This window comes from Tachysurus fulvidraco, chromosome 6 (assembly GCF_022655615.1).
Source record: "Tachysurus fulvidraco isolate hzauxx_2018 chromosome 6, HZAU_PFXX_2.0, whole genome shotgun sequence".
Taxonomy (NCBI): Eukaryota; Metazoa; Chordata; class Actinopteri; order Siluriformes; family Bagridae; genus Tachysurus; species Tachysurus fulvidraco.
The window spans coordinates 2,326,695-2,353,493 of NC_062523.1; the positions used below are offsets into that span (position 1 = coordinate 2,326,695).

At 41.5% G+C, this 26,799-nt stretch overlaps 1 protein-coding gene across 6 annotated transcripts in view; it reads left to right on the forward strand.

Annotated features, from left to right (window-relative positions):
* cps1 (carbamoyl-phosphate synthase 1, mitochondrial) overlaps positions 1–26,799 on the forward strand; it is an 80,638-nt gene that overhangs the window by 44,181 nt on the left and 9,658 nt on the right. For all 6 annotated transcript variants that reach the window (XM_027155268.2, XM_027155265.2, XM_027155266.2 and 3 more), the window contains 7 exons: positions 1,124–1,199; positions 9,601–9,678; positions 11,420–11,527; positions 12,102–12,191; positions 13,560–13,730; positions 23,347–23,421; positions 24,455–24,553. In XM_027155268.2, coding sequence (XP_027011069.2) covers positions 1,124–1,199; positions 9,601–9,678; positions 11,420–11,527; positions 12,102–12,191; positions 13,560–13,730; positions 23,347–23,421; positions 24,455–24,553 — 697 coding nt within the window. The remainder of the gene's footprint in view (positions 1–1,123; positions 1,200–9,600; positions 9,679–11,419; positions 11,528–12,101; positions 12,192–13,559; positions 13,731–23,346; positions 23,422–24,454; positions 24,554–26,799) is intronic.

The window sequence follows — 26,799 nt, forward strand, 5'->3', positions numbered from 1 at the left end:
AATAATTATAGAACAATTTGTTGTCTGCGTGTTATAAAAGGAACTGGTGTTTTTCTTTACCCTGAGAAGTCTCTCTGTAACCACCAGCAGCTTTAAGACAATCTGTAATATATTGTACTGTACATTTCCCAAACCTTCCAGATCTTTTTTTTTAACGCCTGATTGCATTTCTCACCGCATACCGGCTGCACTGCTCCTGACAGACCTGCGCTTTTAGCACCGTCGTTCTGTCTACTGACGGACCCGAGACACGACGAACATCACATCACATCACCATTACCCATAATGCTCCAGATGAACCTCAGGCTGTAGCACAAAGGGACTAAATCTGAACCCATCAGCTTTCTGCCAGCGTGGCCATTTCCTCCAGACTAGCAGAAAAGGAGGCTTTGTGGGATTTGTGTAGGTGGGCAGCTTCGGAAAAGAAAAAAAAAAAATCACTGAATAATTTAGTTTTTTTTATATATATACAGTATATCTTTGTACTGAAAAGTTTTTAGAGCAACTTTTGTGCATTATAACAGGGATTTTACTGTAAGGTAACATGGAAATCATTAGCAAACATTTTTCAGACAAACCTTTATACCAAAGTATATTATACACAAATACATTTACACGGATCTGTCCGTGTTAAGCTCGGGCTCGTCTTCAGCATCGGACGCCTGTGTCACGTCAGACCGTATGGACGGATATAAAACGAAACATTTGGCATCGAAAATCTTTTTTTTGTTTTGTTTTGTTTTGTTTTGTTCTTTTGTTCTACTTTAGTAGATAAAGAAAAACTTGAAAAGAAACTTTCATTTCCTGAAAGGCTTTTGGCTGATAATTCCTGTTTCTCACGTTACCAAAATTCTGTTTCTGTTGGCAGAAAGTTGTAATCAGTTCAAAACTCCACAAAGAAGTGTTTGTTTGTTTTTTTGTGTGAAAACCGGCTGAATCCGAAGAGCTGGAAGTTTCGGCTGACCCGAATCTCCCTCCGTTTTGGTTTTTCTCCCTTCGCTCTTCATCTATTTATCGTGTCACCGAATCTCCCCGAGGGCTAATTTACACACGACACATTTACACGCCTGCGTCAAAGAAGATATTAGAGGTGTTTTTCTTGTGTTTTTTTCCCTGGCGTCAGTGGTTCTGCGATGAACGTGGCCTACGGCGACGTGGAGATGAAGCGCTTCTTGGAGGAGGCGACGCAGGTGTCCCAGGTGAGAGTTTTTTTTTTTACGTCTGATGACTTGAAGGAATCTTATAGCCAATGACTTGCAAGATACGGTGTACAGATTCTTACAAATCCTAGAAGACATTTATCGTCACACTATCATTAAATGGCATTCACTAAATTCCAGGGGTTTCGTTACCACGACGTAAAGTGGGCGTGTTTCCGAAGTTCTCGGAAAAACGCCCTCTTTCAAAAAAAGAGCATACTACGAAGGACAAAACGGTCCTACAGGTAGATTTATGTTAGAAAACCAAATAAACAAGCAAAAACTACGGTTAGGGTTAGATTATCAAATAGGCCACGCCTACCCGATGATGCAATATCTGTTACGCTGTTCTGAAATCCCTGGAAATAAGTGCATCCTATGGGTTATTGTAGGAGTTTGTGTTTATAGGCTGTAGACAGAGCAGTGTTGTATAAAGTACTTGAAAGCAATACTTGACGACCTTAGGGTTAGGAGTCAATCTCTCTAACCATCAGGACACGACTGCACATGATTGCACATGGTTGTTGCTGGGAGTGCAAGTTCATGGTGGCCATGTTCGTAGGCCACAGTGTAACAGAGTCTGTGACGTATAATGATATGACATCAATCCTCTAAATCAGTGGTCCCGGGCCGGTCCGTGGACCAAATGGTACCGGGCCGCCCAAGGAACATTAAATTATTTCCAATTTATTTACTGTGGTGTATTTCTCTCGGGTTTGTGCGACTTTCCATGGACGAGAGGTTAACCGGGAGCTGAGAGACGTCACCTAAAGCCGCACCGATACCGCGCATGCGCAAAATATCATGATATCGGGCAAATTACAAAAATGAGCACGAAACAGACATCGTTAGAAAGTTAGAAACTCTGCCGGTGTTCTGGATTAAAGTCATGGCGGAATACCCTGAGATTGTCACCACAGCACTTACATCACTATCGCCATTTCCGACATGCTGTCTGTGTGAAGCGGGGATTTCTGCAGTGATGGCAACCGAAACAAAACAACGTTATAAACTGGACATAAGCGACACACTTCGGGTGTCATTGTCTCCTGTTACCCCAGATGGAACCGTCTCGTTGTAAAGAAACAAGCTCAGGGTTCTCATTGCTTTAGTGTTGTAGTGAGTTAAAAAGGCATGTTTAAATACAATTAAATTAAAATTAATAGCCGCCAACCCCCACCCCCACCCCCAGCGGGCCGCGGTAAAATTATCAAACATTGACCGGTCCGTGGTGAAAAAAATATTGGGGACCGCTGGTCTAAATATTTCAGTGTACCTTTTTTCTTTTTTTTTTGTAGCACTTTCTTAAATTTTGTTTTATTGTATACAATGATGGATGATGATCGATCACCAGACCTCATCTTAATCTATCTATACTTATCTTATCTTATCTTGTCTTGTCTTGTCTTACATCGTCTTACCTTGTCTTGTCCCTTAAACACGAGACTTCTCTCTGAGACAAAGTAACAGCTGCACTAATTAAGCACTGAACACACAAAAGTTTGGCAACTAACCAATAAGCAGGAGACACAAAGGAAACAAATCCAAAGCCAACGCACATTACACAAAGACCTCGAGACTAAAACCTTAGAAAATTGTTTATATTGTTTAGTAACGATATTTCAGACACCAGTCATTTCTGATAGTAATGTATTCACTATATTAACAAATAGATTTCATTCACACAAAAATATCGATCATTATTATTATTATTATTATTATTATTATTATTATTATTATTATGTGAATTCAGCAGTTTATTTCCGTGCATGTTGCAGTGTATCTAGGTAAAGCGCTTTATTATAGTGTAGACCAGGGATGGATCTGTCTACGCTGCACTAAGAGACATGTATTCAGTCTGGTGTGAAGATGGCTGTGAAGACGCTGCAGGATCTCAGTAGGGTTTAATATTAAAAAGTATCGAAGACAACAATTATGATTAGGCTGTCAAGGTAAACACACACACATACACACACATACACACACATACACACACATACACACACGCACACACAGCTTGCACTCAATTACATTACGTTTATCTCTCCTCTGACTTGAAGGCATTCTTTATTTGTTGGACTCGTCTCTCTTTCTCCACCTCTCTCACACCTGTCGTCTGGGGTTTTGTTGTTTCGTCTGTCATTTTATAACCTCCTTCTATCTAACGCTTTGTCATTCTGTCTTTGCTTTATTAACCTCATCTCTCTTTCTCACTCTGTCTCTCTCTCTCCCTATTTCTGTCTCTGTCTTTCTCTCTCTCTCTCTCTCTCTCTCTGTCTGTCCCTCACTCTCTTCTCTCTCTCTCTCTGTCTCTCCCTCTCTCTGTCTCTGTCTCTCACTGTCTGTCTCTCTTTCTCTCTCTCTGTCTGTCCCTCTCTCTCTCTCTCTCTCTCTCTCTCTCTCTCTCTCTCTCTCTCTCTCTCTGTCAAAACTCTCCAAAAATGCAATCTTAAGCCTCCCCCTTTCCTTTTATAGTCTAAAGTATGTGCACCCCTGACCATCACACTCATATGTGCTTGGAAGCACACAGTTGAACTTCACACTAGAATGTCTCTGTATGCTGTCGCTTTACATTTTCTCTTCACTGGAGCTAAAGGGCTCAGTCGTGTTCCAGCACGACAAAGCTCCTGTGCACAAAGACCCTGAGCTTCAAGAAGACACGGCTTGTGAAGGAGTGTAAGAACTCGAGCGTCCTTCACCGAGCCCAGACTCTGACTTAACCCAACTGAACACCTTTGGGATGACCTGGAACCGACTGAACCTCAGACCATCAGTGCCTGATCTCACTAATGCTCTCGGTGCTGAATGAACACCATTCTCCACAGCCTCGCTCCAACATCTAGTGGAAAGCTTAACAGGAAGAAAAGGCGGAGAGACTTCATGTGTGATCGTCATGCTCAGGTGACCATATGCCTAGACAGCTAATAATACACACTAATGAGTCATCTTAGTTATCGGACAAGAGCTTCAGGTACATGATCAGTTAAGGAGCGATTCTTCTGAGCTTCAAGAACACAATTCATTGGGATGGAGCAAGGAAGGTGTGCTGGGAAATTTTAATTAGAAGTTGTGAAGACATTCTGTGTGTGTGTGACAAGAAGTTGTTTTTAACTAGAAATTGTTGTTACCAGCGACTTTTTGTGTAAAATATCATGTCGACTTTGAACTACTGTTGCATCAGTCATGCTTTGTGGTCGGGTCTTCATCAGCGATCATTTCAAGACTTTGACAGGAAGGAATTAGTGTTAAAGGTGCGGTGCACGTTGTTTGAAAGCCAATGTTGACATTTGAAATCACCAAAACAAACACGCCCCTAACCCAAATAGGTGCCACCCCTGTTTTGATAGCTCCGCCCACACATACATTCGCAACCCAGGCAACCATTATGGCGGAACCTGCCGGGGCGGCTGCCCGAGAGGATATTTTTATCAATAAATGAACACAATGAGTAATACTGTGGTAATACAAATGTGTGTTTGTCGTACTGTGTGTTGTACCGTGAAAGGTTTAGCTCCGTTTCACGCCGAAGACGACGTTCGACACCTAGAACCCGAGGCAGAGGTAACGGCAGGTATCCGCCATGTCAATCTTTCAATCGCTTTCGGGTAATGTCAGACATGCGCACTGAGCACTCTCTCCGTGGCATATTGACAAGACACGCCCCTTTCTGCTCATAGGCTAGGTTTTTTTCTTAGTCGGCCCGAGTTTTCTGAAGCAGTTCTCAAACTTCGTGCACCGCACCTTTAAGTCTGTAATGAACTCAGAAATGACTCTGACCTGTTAGTTCCTCAGGAGCTCTAGGTCACACGATTCCAATCAACTATACACTGTACTAGAAAGGACATTATTTACATTTATGTCATGTCCTGTCCAGTGTCACCCAAATGAGGATGAGGTTCACTTCTGTGTCTGGTTCCTCTCAAGGTTTCTTCCTCAGGGAGTATTTCCTCACCACAGTCACCTCAGACTGAGGTGGACCTCAGCGCTAGACAAATGAATCGAATTAAAATATTAAAGGGACAGAATAAGCTGGAGACGAGATGGTCGGACTCGAGCTCAAAATCAGCTTAGGCAGATCTTGGTAAGGTTATCGTGATGCAGAGATGATCCGGCATCGCAATGTAGCCGATGACTGTTTTCCTTTTTCTGGTTCTGTGTTTGAATCATTTGTTTAAAACCTTTATGTAAGGATTGATCAATTCTTTTCTTCTTTCATGCTACATGAGGAGTTCTTAGTCCCCTTTCAGAGCAGCACAAATAAATTATGAACCGTTTTACTCTTGCCCGTGCCTACCAGTGTGCTATCTTCTCAAAAACGTCCACAACAGAGAAAAGCGTCATACGGAAAATATGTTCCAACGATGCGACTCGGCCAAAAATAACGGCACGTTTATTTCTGAGACGATCGTATCGTCAGTAAACAATGTCACGGCTGCCTGCAGTCGAGACACACAAGCGGCTCACATCCTCTCGATTTACTTTGTCTGAAACTAAAGCCAAAATCACGGGCGGTGTCGCGGTAAAATCGTGAGCCGCTAACGACGGTCATCTTTTCAGTATGTAAACAGGAGGAACAAACTGACACCATAAACCAGAGGTAATGGTTTAAAAGGGTTAACAACCAGATGCTGATTATAACTTTGCAGGAATCTTATTTTTCACTAACATGGAGTATCGTTAAAGCTCCGCGTTCCAGCGGTGAGAGTATCGGCTGGAGTTAAGCGAGGAAGTTCATGCCATACATCTCTCACCGACGTCTGCTGTTTTAGATTTATTCATATATCTCACTTTGTCATTCATTGTATTCTGAGTTTACATTTTATATGTGAGCCAAAATATTCTATACACACACACACACACTTATTTTCCAGTTCCTATTTGCTGTGTATGATCACTATATAAGTCATAATGCGATCGTACTGTAGACCCTACATAGCGCACTAGACGCTCAATAGAACAGCATTTGATATTTGGCCAGAAGCATTAAAAAAAAGGTTCGCTAGAAATGATCAGCTTTTTCACTGTAATATCACTGAAAGGACACTTTCTTCAGAGGAAGAAGCAGCTGCAGGTCAGAATGTTTTGAATACTAAACCTTCAAGTCTTCAGACTCTAAAGAAGGCAAAAGAAACACAAACCAGATTACTGTAGCAACACACGGGACATAATGCGTGCTAGCACGTTTTTAACATATTTAGCGCTAATCTTTAGCACAATTTCCATCACAGGCGCATTTTGGGGATCATAGATGCTGATTCTGGTGTTAACATGACAATTTGTTTATATATTTAATTGGAAAACTCATTCATTCATTCATTTTCTACCGCTTATCCGAACGTCTCGGGTCACGGGGAGCCTGTGCCTATCTCAGGCGTCATCGGGCATCGAGGCAGGATACACCCTGTACGGAGTGCCAACCCATCGCAGGGCATAATTGGAAAACTGATTCATTTAATGTTTCATCAACAGTGTAAATAACGCAATGATTGAACGAGATACATTTCTATGGAGCTGATTTCCTGTATCGAGCTCCATAGGAGTCAGTCAAACAGTTTAGGAGGAAACGTAGTCATGTAAACTCGTATATCCCTCACATGGTTGTCTAAGGGTTGCCAGGGGGTTTGATTCCTGACTCCACCCTGTATGTTAGGAACTTACATGTTGGCGCTTCCTCCGGTTTCCTGCTCTAGTCCATGGACATTTTCTGTAGTCTGATTAGCGTCTGTAAACTGTCTGTAGTGTGTAACCCTGTGTGTGATGTCCTCACTTGGGATAGTTTCCAAGTTCCCTGTGACTTTAGTCCCCAGTCATTATTCTCTAGTTATTTATGGTTGCATCTAAAATCCCTATGAACAGTCATTACCTGTTAATAAGACAGTAAATCTCAGCTGGTCCAGGGTCTGGATCTGCAAACCGGTTAAATAAACGTCTTCCAAAGGAAAGCTTCGTTTTTAATCCGTTCATTGTTGGCCTCGGGTAATGTGGATCGTCCAGCATACGTGTCTCTGACTTAATAAACAGACACTTCGTTGTATAGCGCTTCTGTCTATCACAGCACGGTTCAGGGCCGGATTTACACCCGTCTTTCGTCTTCTGGGACTCGTCCCTACGTCTACTGTCACACCAGCTGATTTATGTCTGCTGTGATTTATTATCTTCATGCTGTTGGACAGGCACAAATAACTTTATAAATATTTTCATCGCTAAACCCGTAGCATCCGTTTAGAATACCATAGCAACCACCTAGCAACAGCATAGCAACCATTTGCAATAAATAGCTTCATAAGTATAATAGTTTAACATTTGTAATGCTTGTGTGTGGAATTGTTTGTAAGTTTGATATGGAATATATATATATATATATATATATATATATATATATATATATATATAAATATATTATTTTCCTAAAACAGTAATATACTGTAGTACTGCATATTTTTTGTAGATCCTGTATCAGGGTTGTCTTTTAACCTTGTAACAGATTATTCTTTTTCTTCTGTTAAATCTCCATCACACGTGATACCGATCTTTCTCTAATAACCATAAAGTGACAGTTCTCTCATGTAATGACTCGTGTTTCTTGTACGGATCCGTCTACCTTCGCACAGCTCGACATTTTCCTACAACTCCTCGTCATCGTCAGCTCTTACTCGGCGTGTCTAATCGAAATCAGATCTTTTTTTTATCCCGTTTTACTCAAATTTAAGCACAAATGGAAGAGAACAAGCTGACATCTTATTCACAAAAATGCTTCATTCATCAGTCAGATCCAGCTGCCGAGTCTCGGACCGTTCGTCTCCGGCGGTTTAACCACAGCAGCGAAGGAGAGACACGTCAGTGTCTGATTCAGTCTCTTCATTAGGTCCAGGTGTGTGACTGAAGGCACTCGGGTGACTAACGTTGTCCTGAAACCGCAGAGTAGAAAGATCTGCAAATGGGTTGGAGGAAACCAGAGCAAAGGGTTAAGAGAGATGTTAGTCTCATTCTGTGAGTTTGTTTTTTATGTATTTTATACTTCTTTAGAGTTCTTTAGCCTGATGGTGCCTCCAGGTGAATCGTTGTCTGTCTGTCAGTCCAGCCATCCATCCATCCATCCATCCATTTGTTTGTTAATCCATCCATCCATTCATCCATTAATTTATTTGTCCATCTAACCATCCGTCTGTCAGTCCAGCCATCCAACCATCCATTTGTTTGTTAATCCATCCATCCATCCATCCATCCATTCATCCATTAATTTATTTGTCCATCTAACCATCCGTCTGTCAGTCCAGCCATCCATCCATCCATTTGTTTGTTAATCCATCCATCCATCCATTAATTTATTTGTCCATCTATCCATCTGTCTGTCTGTCAGTCCAGCCATCCATCCATCCATTTGTTTGTTAATCCATCCATCCATCCATCCATCCATCCATCCATCCATCCATCCATCCATTCATCCATTAATTTATCATCTAACCATCCGTCTGTCAGTCCATCCATCCATCCATCCATCCATTTGTTTGTTAATCCATCCATTCATACATCCATTCATCCATTAATTTATTTGTCCATCTATCCATCTGTCTGTCTGTCAGTCCAGCCATCCATCCATCCATTTGTTTGTTAATCCATCCATCCATCCATCCATTCATCCATTAATTTATTTGTCCATCTAACCATCCGTCTGTCAGTCCATCCATCCATCCATCCATTTGTTTGTTAATCCATCCATCCATCCATCCATCCATCCATTCATCCATTAATTTATTTGTCCATCTGTCTGTCAGTCAGTCCAGCCATCCATCCATCCATTTGTTTGTTAATCCATCCATCCATCCATCCATCCATTCATCCATTAATTTATTTGTCCATCTATCCATCTGTCTGTCTGTCAGTCCAGCCATCCATCCATCCATTTGTTTGTTAATCCATCCATCCATCCATCCATCCATCCATTCATCCATTAATTTATTTGTCCATCTATCCATCTGTCTGTCTGTCAGTCCAGCCATCCATCCATCCATTTGTTTGTTAATCCATCCATCCATTCATCCATTAATTTATTTGTCCATCTAACCATCCGTCTGTCAGTCCAGCCATCCATCCATCCATTTGTTTGTCAATCCATCCATCCAGCCTTCCATCTATCCATCCATTCATTAATTTATTTGTCCATCAATCCTTCCGTCTGTCAGTCCATCCATCCATCCATTTCTGTGGTATTTCAAGTGGTACACGTGTCAGATCATGTAGACGAATTGTGATATGAGAGGAAGTTGTTTGTTGTTTCCTTTCCTGTTCCTTTAGATCCTAATTATTGACGTTTTGTTCTTTTGACGTGGAGCATGAGGTCAAAATGTATCATTGCTAGCAGTGAAGCAGCGCTGTGAGTTTCTCTGTCTCTCTATTACAGGAGCATCCTGTGGTCATCACCAAGTTCATCCGTGGAGCCAGAGAGGTCGAGGTGGACGCGGTGGCCAAATCAGGCAAGGTGAGATAAAACCAGAACCGTTCACTTAATGAACTTAAGTTCACCATGAAGTTAGGAATATCTCAACTGAGAGAGAGAGTGAGAGAAAAAGGGAGAGAGGAAGAGAGAGCGAAAGGGGGGGGTGAGAGAGAGAGTGAAAGAGAGTGAGAGATAGAGAGAGGGAGAGAGAGAGTGAGAAGGGGTCAAAGGGAGAGGGGCAGAGAGAAAAGCAGGGAGGAAGAAAGAGGCAGGGAGAGAATGGGGACGGAGAGTGGAGAGAGGGAAAGAGAAAGAGTAGGGAAGAGAGAGAAGGAGGAAAAGGAGAAAAACAGTGAGTTAGAGAAGCAGAGAGATGGAGAAAGAGTGAGAGAATGAGGGGGAGATTACACCTCACATCCAATCACAGTCCTGGTGGTGTCACGTGTGTGGACCTCCCTCTCTCTCTCTCTCTCTCTCTCTCTCTCTCTCTCTCTCTCTCTCAGTACAGACTGTACATGTCTTCACTACGAGTTAAAGGACAATCCTGCGCTCGCACTTTCCCCAGTTACAGCAGTGTTCAGGGAAAACACGCAGTACAATAACGCAGGTTACATCGCAAATGTCGTGTAAAAAAAAACCAAGGCATTTTCTGTCCCCAACAATCAGGAAACATCTGAAAGGAAAAAGAACTGAAACGATTTTAACGGCAGAGGTCAGAGAAAGCTGGCTGTAATGAGTGAAATTCAGTCAAAAGTGAAGTGTCTGTGTGTGTGTGTGGGGGGGGGGGTCTCAGAGCCACACTAGAGCGACTTCATTATGCAGCAGATGGAGGTTTTCATCTGTTGTGGCTTACCTTCTGGAACAGGGACGTTATCCTGGCATAATAACAACCTTAATGAAAACAAACGTTACACACAGCATCCTGAACACACTGCTGCTACTGCTGCTGTCTCTCAGTCCTGCTCTCACCGCTCCCCCCCCCCCCCCCCCCGTGTTTAACCTGAAATACTAAACACACATTACGTTTCATTTTTATAGAATTGCTTTTTAATATTAGATTTATTAATGTTAGCGATTTTATTTGGACGAACATTTATTGCTTTATATGGAGTTTTGCATCAAAGTCATCTAATATGATGCTCATTAGCACACACACACATGCACACACACACAGACACACACATACACACACACACACACAGACACACACACACACACAGACATACACACAGACATGCACACACAAACAGACATGCGCACACACACACAGACATGCACGCACACACACACGCACACAGACACGCACGCACGCGCACACACAGACACATAGTTACACACACGCACATGCAAACAGACACACACACAGACATGCACACACAGACACGCAGGCGCACACACGCACACACACACAGAAACAGTCACACACATGCACACACGCACATACACACAGACATGCACACACAGACACACAGACCCGCAGAAAAATACACACACACAGACACGCAGACACATACACACACACGCACACACACACACACACACACACACACACACACACACACACACACACACACACACACAGAGTCACAGACACACACAAAATCTGTTTTTGTTTGTTTGTTTGTTTGTTTTTTTTAAGTCCAAAATATTTTTTTTATTTGTTTTTTTAATTTAAAGTCCTGCGTGAGCTTCATATAAATCCCCACTGTGGAGTGAGACATGACAAAGACATTCAGTGCTGAAAAATAAGTGTTCATGTAAATGTTGTTATTCTGTCTTACAGGTTCTGGCTCACGCCATTACAGAGCACGTAGAGGACGCTGGAGTTCACTCAGGAGATGCAACTCTAATACTTCCCACTCAGACCATCAGTCAAGGAGCTCTGGAGAAGGTCACAGCTCTTTTCTTCTTTCTTTCTTTCTTTCTTTCTTTCTTTCTTTCTTTCTTTCTTTCTTTCTTTCTTTCTTTCTTTCTTTCTTTTTGTAAGGAAATGTGTTTATTTTCAGCCAGTTTCAGTGAAATCACTTAAACATCACTTGATTTCTGTTGTATCTAATTTCAGGCTTTAAATAGGAAATAATAAGTCAGATATAAGGCCATAAATCTGCTAAAACATTTCACATCTAAACCTCATTCGATATGGAACATTTGTAGTTGAAGATTAGACCCTTTTGATCAAGTGACATGCCGCACGCTTCTGCCTCCTCCGGATCAAACTCGGTTCATCATATCAAAGTTTCTTTGCCGTTCATTTTTCCGTAACGTCTTCCTCTGCCCGTTCCATCCAGCGCCGCTGACGGGGCATGCAGAAGAACTTCCACGCTGACGGATGTGCTATCAGCTTCCTCTGCATACACACACACACACACACACACACACACACACACACACACACACCTTTTAACCGAACTTATAGCTTTGTAAGTTTTTCTCTACTCATTTTTCTTCCCTTTGGCTATTTTCAGGTGAAGAACGCCACGCGGAAAATAGCAAAGGCGTTCGAGATTTCAGGGCCGTTTAACACTCAATTTCTGGTGAAAGGCAATGATGTCATGGTAAGTTATTGCTGCTCCACTGAGATTTTTTACTTGCTTAAAATAAACATAAATAAACAGAAGGTATTAGAATTGTGACATATGTAAAACAATAGAAATGTACATTTTAACTAGGTTTCTTTATTTATAAGTAAGCACATGTGGGACACTGACCACGTTATCTTCTTTGCACCAAAGATCCCATTTTCTCTTCTGATCACGGGTTCAGACGAGCATCGCTCTGAGCGTAAGGGTTCGAGCGCACGCTTAACTCATTAACACAAAAAAATGTGAGAATCTCTGAGTTTTATGTAGTTTCTTTTCTAAGGTTCTTCTTGCCATGAACACTCTGTTAAGTTGTCATCAGTAAATAAGTTTTAATGAGCATTAAAATGTCTTAAATTAGAAAATAATGCAAAATAGAATAACAAGCTCTCAAGTTCTGTTGGATTAATAACAATTTCATTATTTAAGCTTTCCTGTAAGATCTGGACCTGCATTTACTACCATGATCATATTAGCCTATTATTATTATTATTATTATTATTATTATTATTATTATTATTATTACTGCTATTATTACTATTATTATAATTACTATTATTATTATTATTATTATTACTATTGTTATTATTATTGTTCTTTATTATTATTATTATTATTATTATTATTATTGCTATTATTACTATTATTATAATTACTATTATTGTTATTATTAGTAGTATTTTATTATTATCACTGTTATTATTATTATTACTATTGTTATTATTATTGTTATTATTGTTATTTTATTATTATTGTTATTATTATTATTATTAATAATATTATTATAAGTAGGGGTAGTTTTAGTTTTTAGCACTATGATAAATGGACATATTTTCCCACAAAAGAGCTTGACAGGAACATTAATATTAATTAATATTAATTCAGGATATAGATTTAAAATTTAAATGCATTCCTGTTGATGACGCCAGAGGCGTCGGTGTTGAGGAAAAACTCCCTGAGACATTATGAGGAAAAAAACCTTTCCAGCTCAAAAGGGTCAATTGGGTGACACCAGATAGTGTGATAATAAAAATAAATACAATATTTATTTATTTAAAATAAAGGATTTTAATGTAAGCAGAATTGTTCTAAACCATTTTTAAACCTCAAGGCAGAAACAGTCACATGTCTCTACATTCACCAGCAAAACACTTCACATTAGGTAAAGTTAGCGCACATCGTGTTGTATTTATCTTTAGCTCCCTGGTACTTGGGCCACACAAGTCGAAAGCACACTTTTCACAGTATTAAGTGAATATTACGCTTTAAGATGCGTAATAAGGGTGTGTAAACGAAGGGTGGTGTGTTTTAAGGTGTGTAATCCGAGTTGTCCGCCCTCCTCAGGTGATCGAGTGTAACCTGAGGGCCTCTCGTTCCTTCCCGTTTGTGTCCAAAACCATCGGCGTGGACCTGATCAATGTGGCGACCCACGTTATGGTGGGAGAACCACTAAACGAGTCTGTACTGCCCTCGCTGGAGAACCCCATCATTCCTGTAGACTACGTTGGAATCAAGGTGTGTGTGTGTGTGTGTGCGTGTGGGCCGTCAGAACACTGAATAGTTTTATAGAACAGCTGTCATTTTCATGCCTCTTTAAATTAGACAAAGTTTTAAATGCCGTTAACCTTTTAATAGAACTTTAATTAACGCTTCAGCCTTAATATCATCAGCCCATTTTTCCAGCCATACTCATTGTGTGAACTGTCTCCGTTATTAACCGCACAAACGATAATGTAATTAATGTGAAAGCGAGCCCGATACCTCGCTCTCCAATTAAAAAACTTGTACTCTCCAGACACCTTCCGCCGTCTCGCAGCATTCGCTTCTTCGTCTTTAAATGACACGGGCACCGGGGGCTTCACGTGTCTCCAGCTAGGTGTTAAATTACCAGGAGTGGTCGAGACACCGACTTGTATCAGTAGGTTCGGAATTGGAGTCTAGGGCACTCGCTGCTTGAGCGCTGTCTCTGCTCTCCCAAAGTAATTTCCGGTATAATTACGGAAGAGTGGAAGCACAATGGCCGTGATGAGGAGGCAATCGCGCAGGAATAATCCTCTTCTCCTGCCACTCTCCAAGTTTTAAATACTCGGCTAGGCTTCTGAGAGGCATAGCAAACGTGCCTGTGAATATTCTAGAGGCCTGCGGAGAGGTGGAGCTTCAAACAGGACACCAGATGTTTCGCATAAGAAATATGTGAATAATACGGAACAATATCAACTCGTTTATTTCTTTCTTTTCATTTTCCTTCACGCTGTGAATCAGTCTTTATTGAGCTGCCTATAGCGAGGTTGTGGGTGTGAAGTGTCGTTTCCAATCACCTGAGCAAGTGTGACACAATGACTCTATATATGCACCAGGATGTTTTATCAGTTTTCCGTAATAGAAATGTGTTGTTGTTGTTGTTGTTGTTTTGGTTTGTTTATGGTTTCATGGATTTTTAAATTTACTCGTCTCTGTTTCTCTAAACAATACATCACTGTAATGTAATCCGCCGTGACACTGACCGGGCACGTTCTGAATTTTCAAAGGTGAGCATCATCTCAAATGGAACGTTAACGGAAGTATAAGTTGTTTCCCCGTCGATGACGAACGCAAGTTATGCCTGATGTCTGTGACTAATGTCGCTTTAGCTGTAGCATATTAATACTGTGAATTTTTAATATGTGTAAAAATACATTACATTGCAAGGAGATGAGTAGGAAAACTTAAGAGGGGGGGGGGGCACTCTGACTTAGTGGTTAGCACGTTTGCCTCACACCTCCAGGGGTGGGGGTTCGATTCCCGCCTCCGCCTTGTGTATGTGGAGTTTGCATGTTCTCCCCGTGCCTCGGGGGTTTCCTCCGGGTACTCCGGTTTCCTCCCCCGGTCCAAAGACATGCATGGTAGGTTGATTGGCATCTCTGGAAAATTGTCTGTAGTGTGTGTGAGTGTGTGAGTGAATGAGAGTGTGTGTGTGTGTGTGCCCTGTGATGGGTCGGCACTCCGTCCAGGGTGTATCCTGCCTCGATGCCCGATGACGCCTGAGATCGAGCACAGGCTCCCCGTGACCCGAGAGGTTCGGATAAGCGGTAGAAGATGAATGAATGAATAATTTAAGACATGTCTAAGGGCCTTTTTACACCCGGTCACTTCGTGTGTTGTCTCTGATCCGATAGCTATCTGATTTGTTAAAACTGTTAATAAATCAGGACACATAAACGCGTCTCGGCGAATCGGATATCGATCCGATCTTTCTACTCCCGCCCAAGATGCTAATATATTTTACCTCATTTTCGGGGTAATTGAAATGGAACACACTTTGGTGTACGCGGTTTTCAGAACGCGATCAAAAAGAAGACGTAAAAACTCGTTATGACGTTTATGCTACAAAAACAGCGTTTACTTAACAGTGATGCACGACTCGCGAGTCACCTGCGAGTGACGTGCTTCCGTTTGGGAGGAGTATAGCGCTGACGTATGTGGCTTGAACAACCACATTCATTTTCACCTGTCCAGTTTCATCTGAAACGCGTCCCAGACCTCCTCCTGAAGGGGTTTGTACCATCGGATTTATATCCGTCTCCAAAACGTTTCGGAGGGCATTTAGACCTGGTCTTTTTACCGTCGGGTAGCTATCGGATCACAGAAAACGCAGGAAGTGACAAGGTGTAAAAATGTCTTCCGGTCCGGATGAACACCTCAAGTTACATTAAATACATTTAATATAAAAGCTTATTTAATAATAAACTATTCCACGTTTTGTGCAAAGTTCAGCCGGTGCGCTCGTGCGTCCTCCATAAAAAGTCAGCAGGTCGTTATAGAGTATTTAAAAGCTAAAGCATAAATGCTCATGACTGGCTAGTGCCTTTATTTTTTTCTCTCTATGTCTGATCGTATCCCGGCAATTAATCTGTATAGTAAACTTTAATAAAATATGCAACACACCACCATGAAACATGTTCAGTTCATATATACAATACACAGCAAATAACAGAAATCGTCTTTTTATTTAATCTGCAGGTTTTTTGATTGTGATAATCAACTCGTCTAACTACTAGTCTGTATTCCTCAAAGACACATACGACACAGATTTAGCTCGATGCCAGAACGTGCTGCTTACGAATACGAGACCATATATAAACTGCTTATCTTTTTGCTAGACTCTGACAGACGGCGAAGGGTTTGTAGAAAAATGGGCTTTGAGTTCCCGAACACGAGCGCGTCGCTTCCACCTGGTGACAGACAGGACGGAAGCTACTCGCTGCGATCCTGACCACGTTTAGATCCGTTCCAACGGCGATCGTTCTGAAAAGGTTCTGACGGACGGATGGTCAACGTTCTTCCGGTAACACATAACAGAGACATAATTAATAACCCAGACACAAAGTGCTCTCATTCTGACTGGTTTGTCCGTGCCTGGAAGGTCAGGGATACCTGTGGAAGTAAAGCACTACTGTACCTTTGTCTCTGAGCATGCCGATATCTCGGGTACTCCAGATCTGACCACACAAATAAAAGTCTCCTCCCTTTCAGAGTGCTGAAATGATAAATGATCTAAAATTGGAAGATTTATGACACAATTTTACTCCATTAACAGTATATATGGTATATTATGGTATAATGGTATATTATTATTATTATTATTATTATTATTATTATTATTATTATTATTATTATTTCATTCATTCATTTTCTACCGCTTAACCTATTCTCGGGTCACGGGGAGCCTGTGCCTCAGGCGTCATCGGGCACCAATCTGGGCGGAGAATTTCTATTATTTAATTATTTAATTTATTTATTAAATTTATTTTGTTTGTTTTATTATTATTATGTTTTTCTCCAGTATTTCTACAGACACCCAAGATTTTTTTTTGAAAGCACACACAAACACACACACACACGCGCACACACACGCACACACACAGCCATCTGACAAATGTTCCTGCCACTGAGGGTTTGCTTGCTTGTAAACACATCGGAATGTGTGAATATATTACACTTCCTCTCCAGATCTTTCTTTCGGACGTTGTCTCGTCTCATCTTCCAGTAGCAGACGTTCCAAACAGCTTCAGAACCTCAGTGCCCAGAGACAGCATTGTGCATTGGGTATTTTTGTGCTCTGTCTGCTCTCCAGCTCAGGGAAAAAGAAGCAAGCATGCAAACATGGATTTTTTTTCAGCCTAACAAGCCCCCACTGTGCGCTTTGCTTTGCTATCCTGAAGTGCACGACGAATGCTTTTTAAATTGCAGCTGGTGGAGGAAAAAGTAGTTTGGAGGGGAAACGCAACGTGTCTACATGCTCAGCCTTTTCTGAGTTCACGCAGAGGTTGTGTTTTTGTCTTGCACAATGTGTTTATTCTGCCGGGGGAGATTCATGCAACGACCCTTAAAACCTTTGAAATATACACTTTCCATAATAGCTTTATAAAAAAATCTAGTGTACGTTGATGATGAATCATTAAGCGCTTCAGCTACGAACATTTCCGTCGGCATTAGAGGGGCATTATCACGAGGCATCGGTATATCACTATGAGCTCCATCAGGGTTTGGTGTGGTTTAGCACTTCTCTTATAAAAGAACACCTAATTCAATTAAATCAGAGCTATTTAGAGCAAGGAGATGATTAAACTGCACACTGTGCCGATCCTCCAGGACTGAAGTCGGAGAACTCCAGAGGGTCTTTACTTGATGACTTTCCCTTAATTTAATTTTGCTACACTATCGATTCTTTGCTTGTCCAGGAGCCTCGTCGGTCATCAATAACGAGGGAGGCCTTTTACCGAGAAATTTGTCCGCGGTTGCATCACGTCTAATTATTCATGCTGTTATAAAAGAAGATCAGGAACACGATTCTGAGATCTGTTTCAGGGACCTGTCAAATGTGGTCAGCGTTTATCACATCTCATCAAACCTCATCCTCAGGTGTCCAAAAGGTTTAAGGACACCTGACCACCACACACACGTGTGGAACCTCCCAACATTATTGCGACAAAGTTAGAAGCACACAGTTGTACACTAGAACTAAGAGGTCTGAGCCTGTTCGGGTAAAAATATAAGCAATAAAATCAAAAATTAAAAAGGCACGGAATCAAAAGAGCTCTTTTGCCCCTTTTCCACCGAGGCAGTTCGAGTGCAGGTTCGGAGCCTAATTTAGAACCAGTTCTTTCTGTTTCGACCGCCAAAGCACCGGCTCTGAACCAGGAAAAGTGGTTCTTAAGTAGCACCAAAACGTCGCTGGTCTAGACTTAAGAACCGCTTGTGGGCGGGGCTGTGGGCGGGGCTACTGTTAGCGCATTTGATAATGTACCTTAAGTATACTAATGTTTAATACACTTTTACTTTACCGCGATATGACACATTATCAGCACACATGATAGTAGGTAGCTACATGCTAAGGCTAATTTTTTTCTGTGTTAACGATAAAATAACGTTATGTACTTTCTCGATCACAACCTCCGTTTATACAGATTACACGGAGCCGCACGTACACGTTTTATTCGCCGCGTTTGGGTGTTAATGTAGGTTCACAAAGCCATGAGCATTAACAGTAAAGCGACATCCGCCATCGTTGTTGTGTTTGTGTTTGTCGCTGCTGCGCTAACGTCGCTGTGTAACGTGACACGTATACAGTGACGTCACACTCGGCGCTGTGACGCTCTCTAACCGATGGAAAGGCAAACCTCTTAGAAGGTTCGCCAGTGGAACCAGCACCCGGTTCTGTTTGGTGGAAAAAGGGGCATTTGGGTGTGAAGGGAGGAGACACATCAGAAGTGAAGTGGCTGGTCAGTAACACAACTGATATCTCAGGGGTTAAAATGTCGCCCCAAACTCTACACAGTCGAGCTACTCCTGCGCCCTCGAGCCAAGCCCTTAACCTTCAACCGCTCGCTTGTAGAAATGAGAAGCCTACGTCGGTCTGGTTAAGCATAAGGGACAAAATTACGAGCGACGGAAACCGAGTGCATGGAAGACAACAGAAGAAGGGATAAAATGAGTGAGGGGACATAAGAGTGATGAGATATTGAGGGAGATATTGACATGGTGAGGAAGACCATTCCAGCTACATCAGCGTTGTAGAAGAAAGAAGCAAACTTGAGAAATGTTGGGACTACGTTTGGAGTGAGTGAAAACTGAACCGTCCCTGAGTACTCGGTATTTGTTCGTGTCGGTGTGGTCTAACTTGTCCTGATGAGAATCTTTAATGGATGCGTCCCTGAGCCCAGCAGGATTAGTGTGAGATGCTGATGTTTATTATCCTCCTCACATTAACATTCATAAGTGAGGCTGGCTTATTCAGAGCTGATTAGACTTTTTCAAGGATGTGTTCCCCGAGTGGCCTAGACGTGACTCCTCAGAAAGAACCGGGGACGCAAATCACTTGTCCCACCGTCCCTTGTCTCATCTCCGCTCCACCCCCACTCCTCCATCCTCTATACCTCTGCACTTCTTATCTCTTTTGTTTCTTCTATTTTTCTCTTACCTTACTCGTCTGTCCTCTCACTCTTTTACCTTCTGACTCTTCTGTCCACCGCTCTTCTGTCCTCTCATTCTTCTGTTCTCTCATTCTTCTGTCCTCTCACTCTTCTACCTTCTGACTCTTCTGTCCACCTGCTCTTCTGTCCTCTCATTCTTCTGTCCTCTCATTCTTCTGTCCTCTCATTCTTCTGTTCTCTCATTCTTCTATCCTCTCACTCTTCTACCTTCTGACTCTTCTGTCCACCTGCTCTTCTGTCTTCTCATTATTCTGTCCTCTCATTCTTCTGTCTTCTCATTCTTCTATCCTCTCACTCTTTTACCTTCTGACTCTTCTTTCCACCTGCTCTTCTGTCCTCTCATTCTTCTGTCCTCTCACTCTTCTACCTCCTGGCTCTTCTGTCCACCTGCTCTTCCGTCTCTCAATCTCTTCGTCTCCTCACTCTTCTGTCTACTGACCCATTTGTTTCCTTTCTAATTTGTTCTCCCACTCTTCCAACATATCACACTTTTGCCCCTTCACTCTTTCTTCTCCTGACTCTTCCGTCCTCTCACTCTTCCATCTCTTGACTCTTCTGTCCATTCCTTCTTGTCTCCACACTCTTCTGTTCCCTCACTCCTTTGTTCCCTCGCTCTCTCTCATTCCCTAATTTCTCTGTCCCTCCTTTTGTCTTCACAATCTCCTGCCCCGATACTTTTCTGTTCCCTCACTAATGTTCTCTCTTTCTCCTTTCTTTCTATCATTCTATCCTAACCTCCATGGTTCTCATTTCCCCTATGACCTACCATCCACTCATCCTCATGCCCCATTTCCTCATGTTCTTTCATTCCCCTTTCTCTCATGCCTTCTCATTCTTCTATCCCACAACCTTTTCTCTTTTGCCCTCTCATTGCTTTTTACCCCAAAGAACATTCGGTCAAACGCTTCTCCAACACACTTAAGTGCGAAAGCTGTCATGTTTTGTCCTGTTCCAAAAACATAAGAAGGGGGAAAAGGGCAACTGCTGCACTGTCCTTTTATGTAGAAAGTGTGCAGCGTCTCTGATAGCAGCCTGTCGTCGCTGCTGAATAACCGCCGGCCACTTAAGAAGCTCTTTCTGCATTCCTCCTCCTTCTCAGCGTAACGCTGGAGCGTTTTCTCAGCATCAGTTTAAATGTCAGCAGTGAGAAAGCGATTCCTATCTCACTGGGGTTGTTAGTAAAGGACAATGTGGACGTAGTTCAGTTCTCCAATGAGAATGTGAGTGGGTTTAAAGTTTCCGGACAGACTTTCACATTTCCACCTGTAGGAGGCAGTGGAACGAAAGGTTTGCAGTATTCTGGAATTAAGGGTCCATTTTGCACATTGGTTTGGATTTCAGTCTCTCAGTAACATTATTATCTGGAAATGTTTCACACAGCAAAAAACGGTGAAAGGAGCAAAGAGGGCGGTGGAAAAGTATCTCGAGAGAGAGAGAGAGGAAGAGAGAGAGAGAGATAGAGAGAGATAGAGAGGGAGAGATAGAGAGAGAGATAGAGAGGGAGAGATAGAGAGAGTCGGATGTAGAGTAGAGAGAGGGATATATAGTAGAGATAGGATAGAGAGAGAGAGATATAGAGAGCGGTAGGAGATGTAGTAGATGAGATGTATAGTATTAGATAGTCGCGTGCTCTAGCGATATAGAGAGATCGTATAGAGAGAGAGAGCGAGGGTGAGAGAGGAGTGAGCTAGAGAGATAGGAGGTGAGAGGGAGAGAGAGAGATGGGAGAGAGAGGAGAGAAGAGGGGGGAGAGAGAGAAGAAAGAGAGAGGAGAGATAGAAAGAGAGAGTGAGAGAGGGTAGAGAGAGGGAGAGAGAGGGAGAGGAGAGAGCGAGAGAGAGAGAGAGAGAGTGAGGGTGGGAGAGAGGGAGAGAGAGAGAGAGAGAGGGAGAGAGAAGGAGAGAGAGAGAGAGAGAGAGAGAGTAGGGAGAGAGAGGGAGAGAGTAGAGAGAGAGAGAGAGAGAGAGCAGAGAGAGAGGAGAGGGAGAGAGAAGAGAGATGAGAGAGATGAGAGAGAGAGCATAGGAGAGAGTAGAGAGTAGAGAGAGAGAGAGAGAGAGAGAGAGGAGAGAGAGAGTAAGATGAAGAGAGACATATATAGAGAGATGTATAATAGTATAGTATATAGAAGGAGAGAGATAATACAAATAGTATATATATATATGTATATATATATGTATATTTACTATATATATATATGTATATATATATATAGTATATATATATACTATATCTATATATATATAAATCCTATATATATATATATATATATATAAATATATCTATATATTATATATATATATATATGTAGTATATATATATATATATAAATATATGATATATAATATATTATATAGTATATATATTATGTATATATATATATGTATATATATAAATATATTTATATGTATAAATATTTATATGTATGTGATGTATATATATATATATATATATCTCGGTAATATATAAATATATATAGTATAGGTAGTATATCATATATCAAATATAAATATATATATTATATATATATTTATATGTATAAATATATTTATATGTATGTATATATATCTATATATAAAAATATATTTATCTGTATATATATATATGTATCTATATGTATATATATAAATATATCTATAAATATATATCTATCTATGTATATATCTCTATATACATATATATCTACCTATATATATCACTATACCACCCCCTCTCTCTGTCTCTTTCTCTCACTCTCTCTTTCTCTGTGTCTCTCTCTCCCCCTTTCTCTCTCTGTCTCTCTCTCTCTCTGTCTCTCTCTCTTTCTCTGTCTCTTTCTCTCACTCTCTCTTTCTCTCTGTGTCTCTCTCTCCCCCTTTCTCTCTCTCTCTTTCTCTCTGTGTCTCTCTCTCTCTCTTTCTCTGTCTCTCTCTCCCCCCCTTTCCCTCTCTCTCTCTCTCTCTCTCTCTCTCTCTCTCTCTCTCTCTCAACCTAAAACATCTGCAGCTTCAGCACCCTGTGATGCCACAACGATATTAAAAAGTCTGATAAAGCCAAGAATTTTAATTGATTTTAATTGTTAACAAAAGTATGAACAATGTTGATGGTTGTAAATGTGTGTGGTGTTGGGAAGATGCTGTGTGCTCTGTGGAGGAAGGAGAACTGAACTTTTCCCCAGAGTTCAACCGATCACCCATGTTTTAATCAATGTAGAAGCCTGATTTATTTATTTATTTATTTATTTATTTATTTATTTATTTATTTATTCATTTATTTATTTAGTCGCCATGAATTTTAATAATATGTGACTTGTGTAAATAAAGTGATGAAAAAGTAAAAAAAAAAGTCTCTCTCTCTCTTTGTGTCTCTTTCTCTCTCTCTCCCCTCTCTCTTTCTCTCCTCTCTCTCTCTCTCTCTCTCTCCCTCTCTCTCTCTCACACTCTCTGTCTGTGTCTCTCTCTCCCTCTCCCTCTCTGTGTCTCTCTCTATCTCCCCCCTCTCTCTGTCTCTCCCTCTCTGTCTCTTTCTCTCCCCCCCTCTCTCTATCCCCCCCCTCCCTCTCCCTCTCTGTGTCTCTTTCTCTCTCTCTCCCCCTCTCTCTCTATCCCCCCTCCCTCCCTCTCCCTCTCTGTGTCTCTTTCTCTCTCCCCCTCTCTCTCCCTCTCCCTCTCTCTCTCTAGGCCCCGATGTTTTCCTGGCCCCGTCTGAGAGACGCTGACCCTGTCCTGCGCTGTGAGATGGCCTCCACTGGAGAGGTCTGAAAACAGTCTTTCGTAATCAGATGCATTTCTTCTTGAATGTGTTGAGTGTCCCGTGGGCCATGTCTGTGCACACGGCTGTGTGGTTACTGTGTAAAGCCGAGAGTAATGAGCTGCACATCCTACATTCATTATCACTGCAAAATGACTGAGCATGTCCTCCTTCCAATCACCGTCACTTTCTTCCTCATTCCTTTCTTTTCGGTATGTTGTCTCAAAATGTCCGCGGTAATGAGATCTTTACAGGGAGAGGCAGGGGAATGGGAGGGTAAAGGAGGAGGAGACGAGGACACGGAGAGGTAGAAGAGAGGACAGGAGTAGGAAAGGAGAGGAAAGGAAAGGCTAAGAGAGGAAAGGAGAGGAAAGGAGAGGAAAGGAGAGGAGAAGAGAGGAAGGAGAAGGGCAAGGAGGGGAGGGGAAAGGATAGGAGAGGAAGGAGCTGAACTGAGGAGGGAAGAGAGGAAAGGAGAGGAAGGGTAGAGGAAAGTGCAAGGCGAGGAAAGGAGAGGAGGGAGGGGAAAGGAGAGGAGAGGAAAGGAACAGAAAGGAGAGGAGAGGAAAGGAAAGGAGAGGAAGAGAGGAGGGGGAGAGGAAGGAAAGGAGAGGGTTGAGAGGAGGGGAGTGGAAAGGAGAGGAGAGGAAGGAGAGGCGGGGAGAGGAAGGAGAGAGAGGGGGAAAGAGAGAGGAAAGGGGATGAGGTGAAAGGCGAGGATGAGGGAAATTATACTGATGAACGTTCTAATTGTACGGTCGATGTAAATTATCTTCTGTATATTCCCTTAGGATTATTCACGGATCTCTATAGATTCTTCTCTTCCGTTCTCTTCCCTTAGATTCGCTTAAGTTCTCTCAATCTATTACTCTAGTTACTATCCCTTATATTATTTCTTTCCCTTCTCTTCCCTTCTCTTCTCTTCTTTTCTCTTTTTCTCTTCTCTTTTTCTCTTCTCTTTTGCTTGTTATTGTTGTTATTGTTGTTGTCGATGATGATGATGATGTTGAAGATGAAGAGCACTGTCTGTATGTACAGGTCGCTTGCTTTGGACCAAATATCTACTCAGCCTTTTTGAAGGCGATGCTCTCCACAGGGTTCAAACTGCCTGAGAGAGGAATCCTCATCGGTATCCAGGTGAGTGACCGTAGTGAGCGTCTCCTCCATCGCCACCTCTTCAGCACCGCCGTATTCCTCTTTATTCCTCTTTTCACCCGAGAGACCGCTGCCATTTTAGCACCGTCCTAAACTTTATGTCTAAGTCATCATACGCCGGCCTCAGAGGACGCTGCGTATGGAAACACACTCGCACTGTCACGTTTATTTCAGCATACACACCTAGTAAAATATGATCCACACATCACTTGTGCTGAAACTTTGTGAGACTCGAGTGGGAGACAGAAAGACACTCAGCTGATCGATTTTTTTTTTAGCTCTGCGATGTTATATTATTATCAGGAACCACAGAAACGAGCCACGCCTCCGATCTAAAACGAGCGCGTGATGATTCGGTCCCAGCTCGAACCCTTCGACCTTGTTCTCATTTTCTTCTGTTACACCCACAAATTTGACCTCATTGCGATTTAACATGCGATCTGCATGACATGAATTTAAACGTGCACGATTTCACATACCCCACCCGCCCCCCTACCCCCAGAGTCACCTTCGGTTGCAATCACAGCTGCAAATCTTTCTGCCCCCTTGGCAAGGCGTACACATCTGGATCTTGAGATTTTGGCAGCATCGTCTTGACAGAATTGCTGCAGCTCTGTCAGATTAAATCGAGACTGTTGGTGAACAGCAATTTTCATGTCATGTAAAGTATCGTACTCTAACACTCTTACTCTGCTTTCTCACCACACACACACACACACACACACACACACACACACACACACACACACACACCTCAGTATTATAGGATCCATTGTTAAGATTTATGTATGAGCTAAATACATTTTATATAATGCCAGTTAAATCTATTTGTGTTCCTGTCGGTAATGTTATGTAAATTAATGTGTGTTTTATTTACTAATTGTTTTGATTGATTGATTGATTTGTTTGTTTGTTTGTTTGTTTTCATCTCTATTTTTCTTCTTCTATTGTATGTCATTTAATTGATTTTTTTAATGTTAATTCTTGTCTTTAGCGCTGCCTTCATGACCAGGTCACTACTTAAATTTAATCCAAATGAGTTTTTATCCTGTGTAAATAACCATAACTGGCTAACTCAAAGTTTGACACTTGTTTTTCTTTCTCTTTTCCTCTTTCTAATCTTATTTCTTTTTTATTCTCCCCCCTTCTCTTATTTGTCTTCTTTTTTCTTTTATCTCTTCTCGTCTCTTCTTGTCTATTCTTTTCTTGTCTCTTCTCTTCTGGTCTCGTCTCTTCTGGTCTCGTCTCTTCTTGTCTATTCTCTTCCCTTCTCTCTTCTTGTCTCGTCTCGTCTCTTCTTGTCAATTCTCTTGTCTCTTCTCTTTTCTTCTCTTCTCTTCTCGTCTCGTCTCTTCTCTTGTCTATTCTCTTCTCTTCTTGTCTATTCTCTTCTCTCTTTTCTTCTCTTCTCGTCTCATCTCTTCTCTTCTTGTCTATTCTCTTCTCTTCTTGTCTATTCTTTTCTTGTCTATTCTCTTCTCTTCTTGTCTATTCTTTTCTTGTCTATTCTCTTCTCTTCTTGTCTATTCTTTTCTTGTCTATTCTCTTCTCTCTTCTTTTCTCTTCTTGTCTATTCTTTTCTTGTCTATTCTCTTCTTTCTTCTCTTCTCGTCTCGTCTCTTCTCTTCTTGTCTATACTTTTCTTCTCGTCTCGTCTCTTCTCTTCTTGTCTATTCTTTTCTTGTCTATTCTCTTCTCTCTTCTCTTCTCTTCTTGTCTATTTTTTTCTTGTCTATTCTCTTTTCTCTTCTCGTCTCGTCTCGTCTCGTCTCTACATGTCTATTCTCTTCTCTTCTTCATTGAATCATTGTTTGCATGAGTTTTGGTTACATTCAAGTTTACCAATGCAAGTTAACAATTATCATGAACTTATCAATGTATTATTATTATTATTATTATTATTATTATTATTATTATTATTATTATTATTATTGTTATTAGTCGTAATTGTCTAGATTAAGAGTGTTGGTTACTGTACTGTAATGGCATTAGTTAGTTACTGACATTAATGTGGACTAAAGTAAGTAAATGATTATTTGGTCATGTAGAACATTACACTACTGATGGAACACACTAGTATGATATACCAATGTAGGGTCGTGACCTCTCTTCCATAAATAACAAAATATTTCAGGCTGGCCAGCATTGTTATTTTCTCTTGATATGCACTAGCAAGTGACATAATTAGCATGTAAGCGTGTGCTTGCGTCCTACGAGACAAAGTCTCG